Here is a 16,992-nt window from a genome sequence, read left to right on the forward strand (position 1 = left end):
TTCTTTTCAGCCCTATAAGTTATAGCTAATCCTCTGAACTATGCTTTGGCTGTATCCCATATGAGCTGAAGTGTCTTTTTTATTTTCTTTGAAAAAGAATTCCATTTCCTTTACTGCTATTTCTGAAACTCATTCTCCTTTAATAAGAGTTGATTCAATGTCCACCTTGATTTCTTCCTTACTCCTGTCCAACTGAGATTTTTTTTTTTAATTCCATTTATATCCCGCCCTTCTCCGAAGACTCAGGGCGGCTTACAAGCTTAGCAGTAGCCTTCATTCAATGTATATGCCTGCTTATTAGGGCTTTCACACACACACCCCAAGCGGCATTATTACAAAGTCAGCTTAATTGCCCCCAACAATCTGGGTCCTCATTTTACCTACCTGGGAAGGATGGAAGGCTGAGTCAACCTTGAGCCTGGTGGGATGCGAACCTGCACTAATTGCAGGCAGCTGGTGTTACTTAAGGAGGCATTAGCCCACTGCTCCACCAAGATTTATTGGATGATGGTCCGCCCAAATATTGGGTTCTATCTCAACCTCATGTATACTGGTTCTTAATTTAGGGGACATCCATATCATATCAATTCTAGACTATGACTTGTGTCTGTTTGAATAAATTGTATACTGAGTCTTTTTTGGGTTTATTCTGTATGCAGATTTCTCTTTCCATTTTAACAAACCCCTTAGGTAATCTCTTTCTTCCTTTTTTCCCTATTTTACTCCTTTTGTAATTAATTTTTCATACACAATTGCATTAAAGCCTCCTACTAAACAAATATTTTGATATTCCACTTCCAATATTTTCCTGTGTAGTTTTTGATAAAATAATTCTTGTTTATTGTTTGGTGCATATATTGCTATTATCAACTTTTTTTATTTATCGTCATTTCCACCATTAAAATTCTTCCTTCTAGATCCCTTCCAACTCTGTTATTCTGTTATCCATCAGTTAAAGCCGCCACATCTCTAAAATTAGGTGAAAAGCTTTGACTGTAAACTATTTTGGGACATTTTTCGAGGCTTGAAAGACATAGATACTTTTGTAGGATTGTGTATCTGTATTTCTCTCTGTATGCATATATCTGGAATTATATAATCTATCTCCATCACTTCCAGATGCATTTGATAATAACCCTTTCTGTTGCTAAGGATTTGTGATTGACCGAAGTGAACAAGAAATTTTATCCAAATCAACAATTAAATTTGATTGAATGGATATTTGAACATGGATGTCGGTAATATTCCATGTATCAGATGAATCATAAACAATGTAAAAGATTATTCTATCATTGTGGCATGTTTGCTTTTCCATTGTAATGTATACTTTTTTCTTTTTTCACACCTCTCACCATATTATAAAAATTAAAGTTACACTTTTCTTTAAATTTTATAGAAAAAAGGATGGGAAGGAGAGTACTCTGGACAGCTAAGAATAACAAACAACAATGAAAAGGAAAGCAATTCGAGCCAGAAATAAAAAAATATTTCCCATTTCCATCGGAAAACCACACAATTCTCCTCCTCCAGCAGCTCTTAGAAAAAAAGAGAGAAAATCAAGAATGATTTCAAACTGGAATAAGTAGATTATTCAGAATTCAAGGATACCTTACATGAAAAATCAAAGGAGATTATTTTTCAATCAGTAAAAGAGGGAAATATCTGGATGTCAGTGGAGGAAAAGGTGACTAGGAAAGTCACGTAGAGCAGAGAGTAATCCAGGCCTCGCCCTGTGAGAAAGAAAAGGGATTGAATGAAAGCACCACTAAACAAGGGATTGTCCATATTTTTGACCTCCTCAAAAATATCAGCTCTGGAAAAGCTCTGTAGTTGTGTCTATTGTTGGAAAAGCACAGATTGAAAATCACAACCGATTATGCACAAGAGGAGCCACTCAGGATAAAAGCCATACAAATCATCTGATTGTGTTAAAAGCTTTAGTCAGAACAGCTCCGTTGTGGTTCATGGAAGGACCCACACAAGAGAAAAGCCATAAAAGCACTTCTAGTGCAGTAAATGCATTAGTGAGCATGGCAACGTGGTGATACATCAGAGGATTCACAGCAGGGAGAAAACCTACGACTATACTGATTGTACGAAACTTTCATTAAAATTCCCATGTCATGAGACACCAGAGGACTCTCACAGAACAGAAACCCTTTGAATGTCTTATCTGTGGAAAATGTTTCAGTCACATTTACAGCCTGGTGATACACCAGAGGACTCACACAGGAGAGAAACTTTTTCAATGTCCTAATTGTGGAAAACCTTTCAGTAAGAATAGCCACCTTGTGACACACCAGAGGATTCACACAGGAGAGAAACCCTTTGAATGTCCTATCTGTGGAAAAAGTTTCAATCACAAATCAAACCTGGTGACACACCAGAGGACTCACACTGGAGAGAAACCCTTTGAATGTCCTATCTGTGGAAAAAGTTTCAATCACAAATCCAGCCTGGTGAAACACCAGAGGACTCACACAGGAGAGAAACCTTTTGAATGTCCTGATTGTGGGAAAACTTTCTGTCATCATTCCAGCCTTGTGACACACCAGAGGACTCACACAGGAGAGAAACCCTTTGAATGTCCTGATTGTGGGAAATGTTTCAATGAGAATTCCAGCCTTGTGAAACACAAGAGGACTCACACAGGAGAGAAACCGTGTGAATGTCTGTATTGTGGGAAAAGTTTCAGTGAGAATTCCACCCTTGTGAAACACCAGAGGACTCACACAGGAGAGAAACCTTTTGAATGTCCTATCTGTGGAAAAAGTTTCAATCACAAATCCAGCCTGGTGACACACCAGAGGACTCACACAGGAGAGAAACCTTTTGAATGTCTTGATTGTGGGAAACGTTTCAGTGAGAATATCAGCCTTGTGAAACACAAGAGGACTCACACCGGAGAGAAACCGTTTGAATGTCCTGATTGTGGGAAAGGTTTCAGTGACAATTCCTGCCTCTTGAGACACCAGAGGACTCACATGGGAGAGAAACCCTTTGAATGTCCTGATTGTGGGAAACGTTTCACTCTCAATTCCAACCTGATGATACACAAGAGGATTCACACAGGAGAGAAACCCTTTGAATGTCCTATCTGTGGGAAAAGTTTCAGTCACAATTCCAACCTTGTGAAACACCAGAGGACTCACACGGGAGAGAAACCCTTTGAATGTCCTGACTGTGGGAAAAGTTTCACTCTCAATTCCATCCTTGTAAAACACCAGAGGACTCACACAGGAGAGAAAACCTTTGAATGTCCTGATTGTGGGAAACGTTTCAGTGAGAATTCAAGCCTTGTGAGTCACCTGAGGACTCACACAGGAGAGAAAACCTTTGAATGTTCTGATTGTGGGAAAAGTTTCTGTCATAATTCCCATCTCATGAGACACCGGATGACTCACACAGGAGAGAAACCCTTTGAATGTCTTGTATGTGGGAAACGTTTCAGTCGCAATTCCAACCTGGTGATACACCAGAGGACTCACACAGGAGAGAAACCCTTTGAACGTCCTGATTGTGGGAAATGTTTCAGTCAGAATTCCCACCTGGTGAGTCACCAGAGGTTTCACACAGGAGAGAAAGCCTTTTAATGTCTTGATTGTGGCAAAAGTTTCAATGATAATTCCAGCCTGATAAAACATCACACACAATCAGTTGAGAGAGCTAGGTATGTCTAGGCCATGGAAGACAAGGATTGGGGGTGGCGTGATGGCTCTGTTCCACTATTTGAGGGGCTGTCACCAAGAGGAGATCAACTTATTCCCTAGGATGGGTAGGCAACCTCGGCTCTTTTATGACCCATGGACGCTGACTCAGGAATTCTGGGAGTTGAAATCCATGAGTCATAAAGGAGCCGAGGTTGCCTATCCGTGCTCTAGGACAACAGAAGGCAGAACAAGAAGTTCATGGCTGGAAGCATCCAATCTAGAAGTAAGGAGAAATTTTCTGTCAGTGAGTGCAATTGATCAATGGAATAGCTGGCCTCCTGGCATTGTGGATGCTCCATCACTGGAGGTTTTCCAGAAAAAACCGGATAGTCATTTGACTGGGGTTATATAAGGCTCCTGCCTTGAGCAGTGGGTTGGACCTGAAAACCCCTGAGGTGCTTTCCAACCCTATGATGCTGTCATTCTAGATTTAGTGGCAGCTTAGAAAATTGGTACAGAGCAGCTACATGAAATTGCTTCTGGTAAGGGGCCTTTTTAAAGAAATATATTAGGCAAATTAAGATAAAATACAAACTCAAAAAAAGGACAAAAATTACAACAAGAAGGATGGAAACTTTAAAAAAATGTGCATTAAAAAGACAAAAATGGATTTACATAAAGTAGATCAGTTGAATGTTGATAAACATATTGTAACAATATTAGTTTCCTAGCCTTGCAAAGCAGGCCCAAAATTTGTGAATTTCTTCCTCTAGTTAGAATCAATTTCTCCTTCATTTATCTATTGTGTATAAAGGCAAAGTGCTGAACACATGAACCAACAGTAAAGTTAAACATCAAAGCCCTCTCTTAACCATTTATTGTATTTGCCTACAATGGCTAGTTATTTACGGTAAGTCAGCCCAATCATTGTCTGATCCATCCAGGAACAAATATATTCGTTTGATTCTTAATAATAAAGCTTTTCCTTTGATTGAGCTTTCCCAACAATTGTGTCTTATTCCCAAAAATTATAAACCTCTGTTGTCGATCCATTTTACCCAAAACGTTCAGTCGAAATAGTTTTCCAGTTTAATAAAATAAGTCCATTCCCCAATCTTCTTAAGAAAGTCCAGTTCTTAATGCATTGAGTCTGTTTAACTCCAAATCTTTGGAATCCACATCCCCTTCAGCCTTCTCCAACCAGCCCGCAGTTTCCATCCATGGTCAGGCGGCTTCTGAGAAGTGGCTGTACTCCCAGTTGCAGCTTCTTGGGAAGAACTCAGCTCACAAAGTCACCTGGGTCCACTTGGGCAGAGCCATCCATTCATCTGCGCATAGGATCACATGAAAAAGAGTTCTATGGTTTTTACATATCAGGACATAGTAAAATCATCTGGTCCTTAGCGGTTCTTAAAAATAGGTAAATAAACCACAGAGGAAAAACAACAACAAATGACCTGTACCATGTCATCATTTTCATTTAAAAGAAAGTCAAATTTTCTTTAAGGATTTCCAAGGAATGCCTACAAGTAAAGAGAGGAACAATATTTGCAGTGATGAACTGATATTTAAGGTGTGAGATTTAAAAGCCCCAAATCTGATACAACTCAAAGACAAGTCTGGTTAACAAAACCAAAGATTTATTGAAAAGAAATTGAAAATAATAAAGAAAGTGTTTGCAAACGCGGCCTCTTAGACCTTTCCCAAGTTGGATTGGGTTCAAAGAGCGCGCTGAGCAAGTTTCAAAGCAGGCATTTATACTTTCTTTTCTCGATACATGCCCCCCCCCCCGAAACTTAAGTTAGTCTTTGAAGTCTTTTACATTTCTAAAAGGTCTTCTTTGAACTTTTACATCCAAAAGATTTATTGTAACAACTTCCTTACATCCCTTACTACATTATCTTGTTTTACTCACCACCTTGAGATGTTCCTATCCTTTTTAACATTTCAAAAGAACTTTGTTGATTACCATGTGTGAATTCTCTGTCTAAGCAGGAAATAGATGGCCCCACATCTTAGTGTTACATTTGATACAATACATTGGTGTTACATTTGGTACCATTTATAAAAGAATAACCTTTATTTATTTTCCTTTAAAGGTATATAGAATGATCCTGAATTTAGAAGAAAGCAAAGAATTGTACATTTGTTCATTTCACTAACAATTCAGAGCACAGGTTACAATCCCCACTATCCCCATCTAAAACCTAGGAGATGTACATTACAAACAGCACTGCATGGAGTCTCTCTAAAAATGTTAGCCTGGTAATCAGTCGGCCATGTGCTTTGGTGGGAAATTCTATTCTTCCCTTTTGCTTTCTTTTAAAAAATGTATTTTACAAATATTTCTTCTATCATACATTCACAATTGCCCCATCTTTTTTAGCCCACATTTTCGAGGCCCTGCTACATATTTTTCTCTCTGTGACCTAACGGAGACTTCTGTGCAAGCAAATTTACAGAAGTACATGGCATTTAGCATTCAGCGGATACAGGAGGTCCTCCTTCAGGAATGGTATGCTGGGTGCTCTTGGATGCAACCCTGGCCAGCAGGAGCGAATTTGGACGTCCTGGAGCATCTGGCCTGATGTTGCTGCTATATCCTACAACCTTGGGAGCCACATTAAATAAGTCATAAAGATTTCGGGTGTAGAGAGGTTTTTGATCTCCACTAAGAGTCACCCCTAGGAAAGCTGATCGTGTTAAAGGGATTTTATTATGCTTAAGGTTGATGTTAGTAATATTGATATTAGTAGTGATACTTTGTAATCATCTTTGTTTATGTGTAAGCATCTTTGTAGGTGCTTTATATTGGGAAATTAGTTATATAAAAGCAAATCTTTCATGCATTAGGTACAGGGGATTGCTTACATGAAAAGAGCATGGTGAGGGGAGGGGGAAAGGGGTTATGGTGGAACCTGGGTTGTTGTGTAGGAGTCATCATCTTGGAATTATTTTTCTGTACCTTTTGGTTCCTACTACCAAGACCAGATCTCTTTGTTCTGAAGGGGTATAAAAGGTGGAAGACATCTTTCCTGGCTGTTGCCTTCATCTCTCTACCAGCCACGAAGAGAGATCTGGCCACCCAACTCTATTTTGATCAAAATAAAAGTTGTTTGCTTGCTGAAACCTCACTCAGGAGTTTCTTTTGGCTCTTTTAAATTCCTGAATAACGCTGGGGCAATTGCGAGGCTAAGTGTGTAATTGTGTAAAACCGTCATGAACATTTGTAGCTCAGCACATAGCTAATCTTCTGATGTAACTAGTGTCACATTTCACTGGGCTCTGTTGCAAAGATCGGTTGCTAGAAGTCAGAAACGTCTTGATAGCTTTTAATCGGGGGGGGGGGGAATCATGCAAACGCCTCAGGCAGAGACGAGACAAGCGTCTTTTTCGCCACCTATCCGCGGTCAAACAGGCAACATCTCTGCCTAGAAAGCGGACAATAAATACAGTAGGTGGCATGTGTGCTTGAGTTTAAAGGAGTTAAAACCATCGAGTACTATATTGCTAAAAAGGAGGGGAGGAGAGTGGAAGCGCCGAGGAACTTCCTCTTCCTGATCACTCTTGGGAGGAAGATGGGTGTGCAGAGAGGATTTTGTGCTCTTCCCAGGGTCGAAGCAGCAGCTGGGAGGTGAGCGGAGGGCAGGTCGGAGGAGAAGCCGGGAGCGAGCGGGGCTGTTGGGCTTCCTCCACGGCGTCCGAGCAGAGAAGCAACTAGGCTGAAGCAGGTCAGCTGCTGCTGCTGCATTTTCTTTCCCTCCCCAACTTTTCAGTCCGCTGGTGCTGCAGGCTGTTAAACTGGGGACTGCAATTTTCTGCTGGTGGGAAGATTTCAAAAGTCTCCTTCAAGGGATGGTTGATTCTTTGGGAATGGCTTCCCTCCAGACGTCGTGAGTGCTGCATCACTGGAGGTTTTTAACAGGAGACCAGACAGCCTTTTGTCAGGAATGGTAATCGTGTCTCCTGCCCGAGCAGAGGGTTGGACTAGAAGACCTCCGGTCTGATAATCCATATCCTCCATTTTCTTTGGTTTCTTGTAGCATTTTCAGTTTAATTCCTGCTTTCTTTCCTTGCCAAATAAATTTCAAAATTAAAGTATTTAAATCATCAAAAAATTTCTTCTCTATTTTTATAGGTGCTGTTTGGAACAAGAAGAGCACTTTGGGTAAGCTCTTCATTTTCACAGTAGCTGTGCTTCCTAACACTGATAGTTGTACGTTTTTCCATTTTTCTAGATCTAATTTTATTTGATTAGGTAATTTTATGTAGCTATCTTTTATCATTGCAAATCTTGCTGTTACGTATGTTTTCCGAAATATATAACTTTCCTAACTATTTGAAAATTCATTTTTTCTGACAATTGTTCTTTTTGATTAGATGTAAGGTTTTTAACTATAACTTTTGTTTTTTCTCTATTTATCTTCAATCCAGCTACTTCTCCAGATTCCTCAATCCTTTTCATTAGTTTAGGGCAGACATGTCAAACTCACAGCGTCACATGACTTTGCGTGACGTATCGGGACTGTTTGCCATTACCAGCAATGGGGCGGGCCTGGCTTCCAGGTGACGCGTCCGTTCCATGGACTGGCAGAGTGACACCCCTGGTTTAGGGGTTGTCTCCATGTTTCTTCTGTGATAAATACCAAGTCATCTGCAAATGCTTGTAATTTACAGCTTTTGTCTTTTACCTCCATTCCTTTAATTTCTGGGGCTTGTCTGATGTGCCTGTTCAAAACTTCCAGTATCAAAATAAATAGCAATTGGGATAACGGATATCATGTTAAAATTGGGATAACGGATATTATGTTAAAATTCCCTGTGTAAACCCCATTTACCATTACTTTGGCTGTTTTTTATGGTATATAGCCATTAATTAATTTATAGCCATCTTCCCTTTTTATTTGCATTTTCGGGGGGAAAATGTTGCCCTTCTGATTTGTTGAGCCAATTCTTCTGACTCTATTAGATTTAGTTTATGTTTAATTATCTCTATTTGTCTTTTAAGAGGGTTCTTGGGGATTTTTTTGAAGTTCTAGCTCCAATTTTTAAAATTCTTCCCTTTGCGTTGTACACTGTTGCTTTTTCTCTTTACTCTTTTCACTCGTATAAGTTATAGCTAATCTTCTGAAGTATGCTTTGGCTGTATCCCATACATAGTGGAGTGAAGTGTCTTCTTTTTTATTTTCTTTGAAAAAGAATTCCGTTTCCTTTAGTGCTGAAAGATTTTTCTGAAATTCTTTCTCTTTTAATAATGTCCACCTTGATTTCTTCTTTACTCCTGTCCAACTCAGCTTTATCGGATTGTGGTCAGCCCAAATATTGGGTTCTACCTCAACCTCATGTATAAACGTAAAGGTAAAGGTTCCCCCACGTATGCGCGTTAGTCGTTTCTGACTCTAGGGGCTGGTGCTCATCTCCGTTTCAAAGCCGAAAAGCCAGTATTTGTCCGAGGACATCTCCATAGTAATGTGGCCGGCATGACTAGACACCAAAGGTGCACGGAACGCTGTTACCTTCCCACCGTAGTGGTCCCTATTTTTCTACTTGCATTTTTACGTGCTTTCGAACTGCTAGGTTGGCAGAAGCTGGAACGAGTAACAGGCGCTCAGTCTGCTACGCAGCATTCAGGATTCGACCCACCAAACTGCCAACCTTCTGATCGACAACCTCAGCGTCCTAACCCACTGAGCCACCGCCTCATGTATATTAGTTCTGAATTTAGGGGACATCCATATCATATCACATAATTTGTGTCTATTTGAATAAAATGTATACTAAGTCTTTTTTGGGTTCATTTCTCTCCAGACATTCTATACGCAGATTTCTTCTGCCATCTTAACATCTTAGGTAAACTCAGTCTTCCTTTTCCCCCTATTTTACTACTTTTGTAATCTAATTTTTCATTCACAGTTGTGTTAAAGCCTCCTACTAAACAAATATTTTGAAATTCCATTTCCAATATTTTCCTGTGTTCTTTTTGATAAAATATTTCTTGTTAATTGTTTGGTGCATATATTGCTATTATCAACATTTTTTTTTACGTATTGTCATTTCCACCATTAAAATTCTTCCTTCTTCCTTCAAGGTCCCATCCAACTCTGTTATTCTGTTATTCATCAGTTAAATCCTCCACATCTCTGAAATTAGCTCAAAAGCTTACACTGTAAACCATTTTGGGACATTTTTCCAGGCTTGAAAGACATAGATTTTCTCCATATACACATTTTTAGGTGTGTTTATATTTCTCTCTGTATGAATATATCTGCAATTATATAATCTATCCTCATCACTTAGAGATGTATTTGATGATAACCATTTGCATTACTAATAATTTCTGATTGACCAAAGTTAACAAGAGAATTTCATGACTGATTGGATATCTCAACTTGGACGTAGGTAGTTTTCCATGTAATGAATCATAATTAATGTATGAGATTATTCTAGTATTGTGGCGTGTCTGCTTTTTAATTGTAATGTATTTTTTCACAGATTGCAAATCACAACTGATTATGCACAAGAGGAGCCACACAGGAGAAAAGCCATACAAATCATCTGATTGTGGCAAAAGCTTTGGTCAGAACAGCTCCCTTGTGGTTCATGGAAGGACCCACACAAGAGAAAAGCCATAAAAGCACTTCTAGTGCAGTAAATGGTTTAGTAAGCATGACAATGTGATGATACATCAGAGGATTTACAGCAGGGAGATAACGTATGACTGTACTGATTGTACGAAACTTTTATTAAAATTCCCGTGGTATGAGACACCAGAGGACTCATACAGGAGAGAAACCCTGTGAATATCCTGACTGTGGAGAAAGTTTCACTCTCAATTCCAACCTAATGATACACCAGAGGATTCACAAAGGAGATAAACCCTTTGAATGTCCTGATTGTGGGAAACTTTTCAGTAAGAATTCCAACCTGGTGATACATCAGAGGATTCACACAGGAGAGAAACCCTTTGAATGTCCTATCTGTGGGAAAAGTTTCAGTCACAGGTCCAACTTAGTGATACACCAGAGGACTCATGCAGGAGAGAAACCATGTCAATGTCCATATTGTGGGAAAACTTTCAATCAGAATTCCAGCCTTGTGAAACACCAGAGGACTCACACAGGAGAGAAACCCTTTGAATGCCCTATCTGTGGAAAAAGTTTCAATCACAAATCCAGCCTGGTGACACACCAGAGGACTCACACAGGAGAGAAACCCTTTGAATGTCCTCATTGTGGCAAAGGTTTCCATGAGAATTCCAACCTTGTGAAACACCAGAGGACTCACACAGGAGAGAAACCCTTTGAATGTCCTGATTGTGGGAAAAGTTTCAGTCAGAACTCCAACTTAGTGATACACCAGAGGATTCACACAGGAGAGAAACCTTTTGAATGTCCTGATTGTGGGCAAAGTTTCAGTAAGAACTCCAGCCTTGTGAAACACCAGAGGACACACACAGGAGAGAAACCCTTTGAATGTCCTGATTGTGGGAAATGTTTCAGTGAGAATTCAGACTTGGTGATACACCAGAGGATTCACACAGGAGAAAAACCCTTTGAATGCCCTGACTGTGGGAAAAGCTTCAGTCAGAATTCCAACCTTACCAAACACCAGAGAACTCACACAGGAGAGAAACCCTTTGAATGTCCTGATTGTGGGAAATGTTTCAGTCGGAAATTCAGCCTAGTGCTACACCAGAGGATTCACACAGGAGAAAAACCCTTTGAATGTCCTGATTGTGGGAAATGTTTCATTCGGAATTCCAACCTAGTGGTACACCAGAGGATTCACACAGGAGAGAAACCCTTTGAGTGTCCTGATTGTGGGAAAAGTTTCAGTCAGAATTCCCACCTGGTGAGTCATCAGAGGACTCACACAGGGGAGAAACCCTTTGAATGTCCTCATTGTGGCAAATGTTTCAGTGATAATTCCAGCCTGGTGAAACACCAGAGGACTCACAAGGGAGAGAAATTGTATCATATTGTTGGAACAGTTTCAGTCTGAATTCAAACCTGGTGAAATACCAGAGGCCTTACACAGGGGAGAAATCTTTCAAATATCCAATCTGTGGATATTACTTCACTCATAAATCATCACTTATTGCACATGAGGCAAAAGTTGAAGAGTTTAGAAAAGGCTTAATTTAATTTGTGATCACCCATTGAAAATGTAGGTGAGAAAATTACTATTTGAATTCTGGCCTGATTCTTTGTAGTGAAACATCTCTCAGAATTAGACTTGTAGGTGGAGAGAAAAGAAAATTGGAAAAAAATGCTACTATTTTCTTGTTATCAGCAACAGTTGCTGGATATTTCCTTTTGCAGAAGTAGTGGAATTCCTTCAAAAGGCTTCTGAGTGGTAGTTTTCAATATTGATTATGTAATTCCACATTTGAAATTATATCAATAAAATATACCTTGTGGTTCTTTTATTCCAGATTCCTCCATGCATCAGAGCTCAGATGCAATAGCTGAAAGGGCCACTATTGTCATCCAAAACCTATGAGATGTACTTTAAAAACAGCAGTGCAGGGTGTCCCTCTAAAAAGGTTAGCCTGGTGATCAGTCGGCCATGAGCTTTGGTGGAATATTCTATTCTTCCCTTTTTTTCTTTTTAAAAATGTATTTTAGAAATATTTCTTCTACCATATATTCACAATTGCCCCCCTCTTTCTTAGCCCCCATTTTCGAGGCCCTGCTGCCTACTTTTCTCTCTGTGACCTAATGGAGACTTCTGTGCAAGCAAATTTACATGGCATTTAGCATTCAGCAGATATAGGAGGTCCTCCTTCAGGAATGGTATGCTGGGTGCTCTTGGATGCAGCTCTGGCCACCAGGAGCGAAGTTGGCTGTCCTGGAGCATCTGGCCTGATGTTGCTGCTATGTCCTACAACCTTGGGAGCCACATTAACTAAGTCATAGAGATTTCGGGTGTAGAGAGGTTTTGATCTCCACTGAGAGTCACCCCTAGGAAAGCTGATTGTGTTGAAGGGATTTTATTATGCTTAAGGTTGATGTTTTATTTATTTATTTATTTATTATTTTATTAAACTTATATACCGCCCTTCTCCCGTAGGACTCAGGGCGGTTCACAAGGTTTTTTAAAACAATATAACAAATTACATAGATTAAAAACAAAATGATTAACCTTGAAACTAAAAACCCCAATAACAATTAAAATACAATTAAAACCCCAGTTAATATTCTCAGTCCAGGCCAGAAAGCTCGAAGAGCCAGGTCTTCAGGTCCCGGCGGAATAAGCGAAGGTCAGGGGAAGTCCTAAGCTCTACAGGTAGCTGGTTCCAAAGGGCCGGCGCACCCTCAGAGAAGGCCCTCCCCCTGGGTATTGTCCGCCAGCAATCTTTTACTGGCAGTACCCTGAGAAGACCCTCCCTGTGGGAGCGCACAGGACGAAGGGAGCTTGATGCCGGCAGCAGGTGTTCCCTCAGATATCCTGGACCCAAGCCATTTAGGGCTTTATAGGTCATCACCAGCACCTTGAATCTCACCCGGAGGGCAACTGGAAGCCAATGCAGCTCGCCGAGTAGAGGTGTTACATGGGAGTATCGGGAAACCCCCATCACAACCCGCGCGGCTGCATTCTGCACCAGCTGAAGCCTCCGAGTGGTTCTCAAGGGCAGCCCCATGTAGAGAGCATTGCAGTAGTTCAATCGGGAGGTCACGAGCGCATGAGTGACTGCGCAGGGCATCTCGGTCCAGGTAGGGCTGCAACTGCCGTACCAGGCGAACCTGGGCAAAGGCCCCCCCTGGTCACGGCTCCTATATGGTCTTCAAAACTGAGTCGCGAATCCAGGAGGATGCCCAAGTTGCGAGCCCTATCAACAGGGGGTAACACCTCACCCCCCATCATTAAAGATGGAATGGACTGGTTACTCCGAGATGCCGGTATGCACAGCCACTCAGTCTTGGCCGGATTGAGACGAAGCCTGTTTCTCCCCATCCAGACCTGGACCGCCTCCAGGCAACAAGACATCACGGTGAGGGCATCACTGGGTTGGTTCAGGGTGGAGAAAAAAAGTTGGGTATCATCAGCATACTGATGATACCCCACCCCGAAACCAAGAATGATCCAAACGAGAGGCCTCGGGGCAGATCTCTGCCCTCCCGTCAACACCGATTGCGAGCAGCCCAGGAGATAGGAGGAGAACCACTGCAAGAGAGTGCCTCCCACTCCCAACCCCCTGAGACGCTGCAATTGGATACCATGGTCGATGGTATCAAAAGCCGCTGAGAGATCTAATAGAACTAGGACAGAGGAGCAACCCCTGTCTCAAGCCCGCCAGAGACCATTCACCAGTGCGACCAATGCTGTCTCCGTGCTGTACCCGAGCCTGAAACCCGATTGGTATGGGTCCAGATAATCAGTTTCCTCCAGGAACAGAGGAAGCTGGTGCGCCACCACACTCTCAACAACCTTCGCCAGAAAGTGAAGGTTGGAGACAGGATGATAGTTGTTTAAAATCGCTGGGTCCAGGGCAGGCTTCTTGAGAAGGGGCCTCACCACCGCCTCCTTCAAAGTGGCGGGGAAGACACCCTCACTCAAAGAGGCAGATATTACTGCCTGGAACCAGCTTCATGTCTCCTCCCGAGCCGCATATATTAGCCAAGAGGGACACGGGTCCAATAAACAGGTGGTGGAACTCAGCCTCCCCATAATCCTGTCTACATCATCGGGGGAAACAGGATCGAACTCAGTCCAGATAATATGCTCAAGACAGTCCGATTCCTCCATATCAGACTCTGCCCAGTTAGAGTCCAAACCGGCCCGGATCTGAGCAATTTTGTCCGTCAGATGATGACTAAACTCCGCCCGCCCCTGCAAAGGCTCTTCTCTCACCTCCTGATTAAGGAGGGAGCGAGTCATCCTAAACAGGGCGGCCGGGCGATTATCTGTGGATGCGATGAGGGCAGCGAAGTAATTAGCCTTCGCTGTCCTCATCTCAGCAAGATAAGACCTTATGAAGGTTCTTAATTGCAATCGGTCAGATTTGGAATGGCTGGACCTCCAACTGCTCTCTAGACACCGTCTCTGACGCTTCATCTCCTGGAGCTCCACAGAAAACCAAGGAGCCCAACGGGATCTGTGCCGGGTCAGGGGTCGCAAGGGTACAACACAGTTGAGTGCCTTAGTGGCCGCCCTTTCCCAGGCATCAACCAAGGCATCAACTGGGCTGTGAGTGAGGGCGATGGGTATAGACCCAAGCGCCATCTGGAACCGTTCTGGGTCCATTAGGCACCTGGGGCGGAACCACCTGGTCGGTTCCGCAGCCCAGCGGCGGGGGGTAGCATAATGGAAGACCAGCCGCAGGAGATAATGGTCAGACCATGACAGGGGAACAATGACTGGTGAACCCCCTCCCAGATCATCCAACCACTGTCTGGACAGGAATACCAGGTCGAGAGTGTGACCCCCCACATGAGTCGGGCCTTGAATTACCTGGGTCCGGTCCATTTATTTATTTTATTTTATTTAGATTTATATACCGCCCCTCTCCAAGGACTCAGGGCGGTGTAAAGGGCAATTAAAATGCTATAAACCACACACAGTGTATAAAAATTAAAATAAGATTAAATAAAACTAGCCCTGAACAATAAATACATTCTAAATTTTTAAAATTTTAAAATTTTTAAAATCCCAATCCCTCAGTCCAGGCCGGCCTGTTCAAACAACCAAGTCTTCAGGTCGCAGTGAAACAAGCAAAGGTCGGGAGCCATCTGGAGCTCAACTGGAAGCTGATTCCAGAGGGCAGGCGCGCCCACAGAGAATGCTTTCCCCCTGGGAGCTGCCAGTCGAGATTCCCTGACCGACGGCACCCTGAGGAGGCCCTCTCTGTGGCAGCGCACAGGGCGATGGGAAGTTAACGCCGGCAAGAGGTGCTCCCGTAAATGGAAGCCATGAACTCCCGGGCTAACTCCAACGACCCTCCCAGGGAAGGCAGGTTGAAGTCACCCAGCACTATAAGCCTGGGGAACTCTACCACCAACCCTGAGAGGGTGTCGAGCAGCTCGGGCAGGGCTGTTGCCACACAGCTGTGCGCCAGGTATGTAAGCAACAAGCCCATCTGAATCCGGGGGCCATATCTCAGGAGGAGGGTCTCACTCCCGCCAATCTCGACAATGGTGGTCTCCTGTGGACATAAAGTCTCCCTGATAACCACCGCCACCCTTCCTCCCCTACCCTGAGCCCGTGGCCGGTGTAGCACACGGAAACCTGAGGGGCATAAGTCGGTCAGAGGGACCCCTCCCTCCGAGCCCAACCAAGTTTCCATAATGCATGCCAGATCCGCACGTTCCTCCTCGATCAAGTCACGAACAAGGGGGGCCTTGTTAACAACGGATCTGGCATTAAAATAAACCAGCCTAAGCTCAGGGACCTGATCACCCTCACCCCCGGGCAAGAGGGTGCTAACCGGAGGGTCAGAGCGTGCCACCGCATGAAGACAGTGGGGGCGCGATCCCAGATGTTGATGCGGCCCTCCATGCAACCACCTGCCGCCATTCCCTATCGTGGGGATTTGCAACCCCACCCCAGCACACACAGAACCAGCAGTCTCCACCCCCAACCCTATCTCACCGGGACCCCTCATAGGCCCAGACTGAGTACCAATTAAAAATTCCCTCCCCACCCTACTATCCCTCCACTTCCCTAACCCTTTAAAATACCCAGCTAAAAATGTATCAGGGGCCTCTTAATGCGTCTCCACCAGAGGCCCCTATTAAGCCCATATTGATATTATTATGTATTAAGGTTTATGAGAACACATAAGCACTTGTATAACGGTCACCAGCAGAAGACATTGAACGATAACCGTTTAGGCATGAGCCAATTATGGCAGGAATTATGGGTTCAATCAGATTGGTTGTCAGCATACTGAAAAAGTATGTAAAGAGTGCTAGTACCCCCTAACCCTCTCAGTACAGTTATGATCACCAAATAAAGATCTGTTAATTGTACTCATCTGCCTGGCGTCATTCCTACCTCTGCAGAACCCACTACACAACAGATATTAGTAGTGATACTATATTGCTAAAAAGGAGGGGAGGAGAAGGGAAGCGCCGAGGAAATTCCTCTGCCTGGTAAATCATCGGAGGAAGATGGCGTGCAGAGTGGCTCTTTTGCTCTTCCCAGATTGAAGCAGCAGCTGGAAGGTGAGTGGAGGGCAGGTCAGAGGAGAAGCCGGGAGGAAGCGGGGCTGTTTGGCTTCCTCCACTGCGTGAAAGCGGAGAAGCAACTAAGACCTCCAAGGTCCCTTCCAAATCTGTTGTTCTTTGCTTTGTTTTTTTTTACAATTTTTTAAAACTAGTTTTCTATTATTACATTTGAT

General features: G+C 42.9%; 1 protein-coding gene across 2 annotated transcripts; it reads left to right on the forward strand.

Annotated features, from left to right (window-relative positions):
* The first annotated feature begins 7,786 nt into the window (after positions 1 to 7,786).
* On the forward strand, positions 7,787 to 12,072 carry LOC310633692 (uncharacterized protein). Of its 2 annotated transcripts, none has more exons than XM_083351547.1 (2): positions 7,787 to 7,818; positions 10,143 to 12,072. In XM_083351547.1, the coding sequence occupies exon 2, from the start codon at positions 10,410 to 10,412 to the stop codon at positions 11,649 to 11,651; it is 1,242 nt and encodes a 413-aa protein (XP_083207673.1). In that variant the 5' UTR covers positions 7,787 to 7,818; positions 10,143 to 10,409; the 3' UTR covers positions 11,652 to 12,072. The 2 variants fall into 2 exon arrangements, with proteins under 2 accessions (XP_083207673.1, XP_083207672.1); XM_083351546.1 differs by lacking the exon at positions 7,787 to 7,818 and adding an exon at positions 9,753 to 9,883.
* The last annotated feature ends 4,920 nt before the right edge of the window (positions 12,073 to 16,992 follow it).

Source organism: Vipera ursinii (genome assembly GCF_947247035.1).
Source record: "Vipera ursinii genome assembly, chromosome: 2".
In the NCBI taxonomy this organism is placed as follows: domain Eukaryota; kingdom Metazoa; phylum Chordata; class Lepidosauria; order Squamata; family Viperidae; genus Vipera; species Vipera ursinii.